Source organism: Eurypyga helias, unplaced genomic scaffold (assembly GCF_000690775.1).
Source record: "Eurypyga helias isolate BGI_N326 unplaced genomic scaffold, ASM69077v1 scaffold17567, whole genome shotgun sequence".
In the NCBI taxonomy this organism is placed as follows: Eukaryota; Metazoa; Chordata; class Aves; order Eurypygiformes; family Eurypygidae; genus Eurypyga; species Eurypyga helias.
Window position 1 is genome coordinate 48,145 of NW_010259983.1, and position 5,483 is coordinate 53,627.

Consider the following 5,483-nt stretch of genomic DNA (forward strand, 5'->3'; position numbering starts at 1 on the left):
GATATCTAATCTAAACCCCCCTAATGTCAATTTAAACCCATTACCCCTTGTCCTGTTACTACAGGCCCTTGTAAAAAGCCCCCCCCAGCTTCGTTGTAGCCCCTTCAGGTACTGAAAGGCTGCAGTAAGGTCTTCCCAGAGTCTTCTCTTCTCCAGGCTGAACAAGCCCAAATCTCTCAGCCTTTCATCACAGAAGAGGTACTCCAGCCCTCTGAGCAGCTTCGTGGCCTCCTCTGGACTCGAATCATAATCTCCAAAAGTAATTTTGACTTAGAAGTACCAATAAGTTGCCATTTCTGGTCCTGAATAACCATTTAGTATGGAATTAGATAAAATTAATTAGGAGACCGTGAATTCATGGGAAAGAAAAGCATCGTACTCCAACCTGACACGTATGGAGATGGTTATTTCGCTAGAATATTATCTAACATTGCTTTCAGGTAGTTTTCCCATTTTGATGTCAATAGTATCCTTGGTTTCTAAGGTATGCTGTGTAATTCAAACAAGGAAAAAATGGGAGTTTCTTTTCAAACACCCTCACTTGGCCCCTCCCTTGACTGCCACAGGAAAATAAATGTTCACAATCAGGGATGAAATTAAGTAAGAAAAAATCCTTCAGAACACTACAGTTCCCACTGCCAAATATGTGTGATCTAATCAGTATTCACAGCACCCCTATAAGAAATACATTTGGTAATTCCAGTATTACAGACAGATAGAAGACAATGAAGTCACAAAGACTATATACCAATTTAGTGCTCAGTAAGTGCCTGGAATTCAGAAATTCCCCACTCCAGAGGCATCAATTGCCTCCCAAACTCTCCCACATGAAGAAATGAAACACCTAAAAATATTCCTGAGATCGAGTAGAAGATTATAAAGCAAAACATTCAAACAGAAATTTAGCAGCAGAGGTAGAACTATAACATGGATTGCACATAATTAGGAGAAGGTGTACCCTTAACTAGCTGAGGAGGGATCAAGGACAGCCAGAGCTGGCTCAGAGGACACACAGCTGCCACCATGCCACCCACAGCACTGCAGAGGCAAGCAGGGCTGATACGTAGCCAGGCAAAAAGTTTGTCTAGGACTGACGACATACTAGACTCACCGAGAAGGACACAAAACCTAGTGCTCCGGACTTACCGCAGGGTTCTGCCAGAGCCCACTGAAAACAAGAAAAAAAAAATTGCATTCCTCACTGAAACAGAACTTCTTTAATCCCTGCAGCTACCTTTAGGACTTTAATTTCCAGCCAGCTGCATTCTGCTCCATCCTGTAGGTTGGACAAGGTAACCCCCAGAGCCCCCTTCCAACCAACATTTCTATGGTTAGATGTTAAAAAGACCCCAGCCATCTGTCAGGAAGCTAATATATGCTAAACGACCACTAGTAAGAAAGACAAAGTTAAGGCAGAGACTCCAGTACTGGCCATACTGTTCAACAATTAGCACATTACAGAGTTTTGGCCCAGGCAACCTTGCACCCTCCTGGACAACACAGGATGAAGCAGGTGCCAGAACCATTCCCAGCAGGCAAGCTGGATGAGGGCACCTGGGTTTTGGCAGAAGGCTGACAGCTTAGCCACTGTGGACAAGAAGTATACCCTGCCACTTGGCAGCAGAATCCAGAAAACGCTATCCTTAGCCTGCGCCTTTTTGTCTTTTTAATAAATATGGAGTCATAGTCTCAGTGATGTAGCTGCTATGTTCTGACTCTGAAGCACAGCACTGCAGTAGATACTCTAGTATTTTTGCTCACACGTGGTCTAGTACGACATAATTTCAGTGTCTCCTACATATCCTACAGGAAACTGGTGTTGGAGCTTGCTCCTTCCTGGAAAAAAACAAAGCAAAAGTGTGAAGAGGTTTGCAACCAACTTTTGGCCTGATGTGAAGCCAGAACAGGATGAGGGTGGGTATATAAAGCTGAGCTAAAAAATAAAAACACACACCAACAAAACACCCAGGCTCACCAGGTTACAGTCTGTTGGACTAAATCTAAATCCTAATACAGCAAACACTGAAGTCTGCCTATAGGAAAAACTGGGACTGAGGTGGCAAGAATATCATGGTTTTGTGCAAGTGCAACAGAAAGCTAGTTCCAATTACTTGTTTTGCTTTGCCGACGAAGCATTTAACACTGTCTGCCAGCTCCTAAGCACAGCAGGAGGGAGTTATGAGCAGGTTTAAACTTGCCTTTGTAAGTCAAAACTAGACATTACGGATACATTATACAACATTTTTATGATATTTAATTACAAGGACTACAACGGAAGTTTCATAATAAGGCTGTTCATTCACCTCTTAGGAAGCAAAAGCTCTGAGAAGCTCATCTACGATTGCACCAGGTTTAATATCCTGTCTCCAGCAGCAGTCAATATTTAATGCTTCAGCGGAAAGCAATGGGATGGGAAATCCAGCCACAACCACTGCAGACACATGGCTCTGTTTCCTCAACCTTGCAGTCAATTTCCCCTAAGCATAAGGCTGGAACGTGGCTATACGACAGCGCACAGCCTCTTATAAATTCATCTGACTTGCTCTCCTGAGGCAACAAGTGTCATATTAGCTTACTGGGGGGAAAAGCCCACAACAAAACACATTCCCAAAACTACAGCCACAGATCCTTCAAAATCACAGCAGCTTCAGGCTTTACGATATTTTGGACAGTAAGGAGCAGCAGAAACACGCCAGTGTCTAGCAGCATGCCGTACTAGACAGAACTCCGCACAGGTACTCGCCACAAAGCGGCACGGCTGAAGAGAAGGCACCGCCGTCTTCTCGCTGTTCTATAGTGATATTTCCGTTTCAGTCGCCAGTAACGCTTATATTACAGGGGAGGTGCAGTGCATCTGCTGATCCTCTACGGAATTAGGAAATGCTTTTATACTTGGGGGGTGTGCAGGGAGGGAATGGCGATGGAGACGCAAATGGAACTACAGCACCGAGTTGCTCATCCCAAAGCCGAGGAGTCTGGAGCCGCCGGTGTGTTACTGCCCACGCTCCCCACCGCACAGTGGTGCGACCCTTAACAGCCTGCCTCTGGGGAGATCCCCAGAACATTCCACTTCTAATGTGGTACCTCAAGTGTTCATCAGCCAGAACAAGGAAGAGAAAGTCAGGAAAAAACTGTGAGGCCTGAAAACACTTGCACACTCGGCTACTATTCAAACAGATTCTTCCCAATTCTAGGTTAATGGTTCCCAGAACAAGACGTGGATTCCCATCAGAAGGTATCCAACTCCTGAGAGTAACACACAGGGAGCACTGGTCCCTGATACAGCCATGTTGAGCCTGCTCTGGGAACGGGTGCCAGATTCCCTAGAATCTGTTTTCTGGGCCAGAAACAGAATCAGGGGAGTGATGTGCAATTGCAACAGGTATGCATTCCCACATACCACAGTACGGCCGCCCCCAGTCGTGGTCACACCTGCTCAGTCTACCCCTGCGAGGGCACAGGGCCGTACAGATGGCCGATTGCTGCCTGGTGACCAAGAAACAGCTGCTCTCAATTGAGAGACCAGTAACTTTTAAATTACTCCAATGCCTTTGTCTTTGACTGTTCCTCAATCTAAATCCAAATCCTTTCCTAGAAGGTTCTGCCCGCCTGTCACCAAACGGCCTTCTTCCATGGCATCTGAGTTTTTCAGGGTCTCACTAACCGCTTTGAAGTTCCCCTAGCCTAAAGGCCGCTTCTGCACATACCCAGAAGATACAGAGATTTGAGATACCTGAATAACTTCATGTCCAGGTCTGCCTGGAAGCCTGAAACTTGGTGTTCTTCCAAGCAAGGTGTCTAAGAACAAAAGGAAAACGGAGTATGAGCGCAGAGCACGTTGAGAAGGAAAGGGGATGGAAAGGTTGGGCCAGGCCCAAGCCCATGAGTGATTGTTTATGCACCCGAAAGCTGGTTAATACAGTACAGCACTTGGCAGGCTACCTGTGCACACTCTCTCTGGACTATGAATCTTATCATTGTTTTCTACACAGGGAAACGGTCTCCACCTAAGCAGAGGACTACTGTGCTCTCCGCTAAGCTTTAGCTTAGAGGCAGCAATTACTGCACAGCAGATTTTGCTCTCCAACCTCCTGGTGAGTTCCTTAGCTGTTAAACTACTGTGTAAATTACAGGAAACCCATTCAGCAGCAGATCTTTACAGGAAAGATGTTTGAAGAGGAAGAGTGACCTGCTCTGTTCTTGAGGGGGAGGGTTTACATGCCTGACTTCAGGAGAGGGCACTGGACTGTGGAGCACAAGGAGCTTCCATAGCCAACAGCTGAGCTGTGGTTCGGTGCTGAAGGGTAACCACCTGGACGGCGGGAATTAAGACACTTAACTCTCAAGCATCTGACCTCTAATTGCCTTGCTTCTTAGACCCAGGGACTAATCCTGAAAACTTGCTCAGAAGACCTGCAGTCCTAAATTACCACAGCCTATCCTTACTAGATTAACCCCCCCTCTTTCAGCATAATGAGCGCGGTTGGAAGGACAGGGTATTTTACAGCCATCTCGACACTGCAAGGCCACATACGCTCCTCCCTACAGTGTGTTCCTGGACCTCCACACCAGTAAACAAGCTCTGCTGGCACGGTTATTTTGCCTTCTTTTCAAACACAATGGGATTCCAATCAATTCTAAAACACTTTAAAAGGAACTGTTTGAAAATGAAGCAGATGTATTAAATAATAGGATTTCTGGGGGAATGATAGCTTGGCCTGTTCATTTTCAAAATTCTTTTTCTGAACCTTGATTCCTCTCCCCTTCAATAAAAGGCAATTAGATTTCTTTAATTTATCTTCTGATCACCTTAAAATCAACTTGGCTCTCTTAACACCCTTAATTACACCTTTAAAACATTAAGTTTGCATATCACAGCTAATGTAATGTCAAGATTACAATTTAAATATTTAGTCAGGACTTCCCTATGAGGAAATATACCCTATATTACACAATGCTTGCTATAACCGAGAGAGTATTAACGCTTGAAATTAGAGTGACACAGTATTTAGTTGTAGCCTACAGTCTTTCTTTCAAAAGTATTTCCAGCCACTGTGACTCCAAATGTGGAGGAAGTGAAGTATAAATATCAACAATGAGACTGCCAAAGGGATGGTCAAAACAAATGGCTACAACAATTTAAATGGCTAAATAAATATAGGCTAAAAGTCAAGTCAAGGGTAAAAATATAAATTCATACTGCCTCTGGGAGGAATCAATTATGCTGGCTATTCTGACCCCTAAATATGTTCTTCTGAAAAGAGAAATATGAAGAGCTTCTCTTATTCTTTTTGCCCATTTTCTCCCATCTCCCTTGCAACTTTCATACATACCTTAACATATGTTTAAACTTTGCAAAAATATTTTTGAAGTATTTAATAGAGACAAACTGGTTTACCTGTGTTAAATTTTTTTTTTTTTTTTAAATTTTGCTGCTACAGTGGTTGAAAAGCACTCTCATTCCCAAGAACTTTAAGGAAAAG

At 44.0% G+C, this 5,483-nt stretch overlaps 1 protein-coding gene across 1 annotated transcript in view; it reads right to left on the reverse strand.

Annotated features, from left to right (window-relative positions):
• CSRNP3 (cysteine-serine-rich nuclear protein 3) overlaps positions 1–4,511 on the reverse strand; it is a 31,864-nt gene extending 27,353 nt beyond the window's left edge. The window contains exons 1-2 of the mRNA XM_010154863.1: positions 4,447–4,511; positions 4,081–4,118 (exon numbers count right to left, since the gene is read on the reverse strand). Of these exons, the coding sequence (XP_010153165.1) occupies positions 4,081–4,118; positions 4,447–4,511 (103 nt within the window). The remainder of the gene's footprint in view (positions 1–4,080; positions 4,119–4,446) is intronic.
• Between the last annotated feature and the right edge of the window lie 972 nt (positions 4,512–5,483).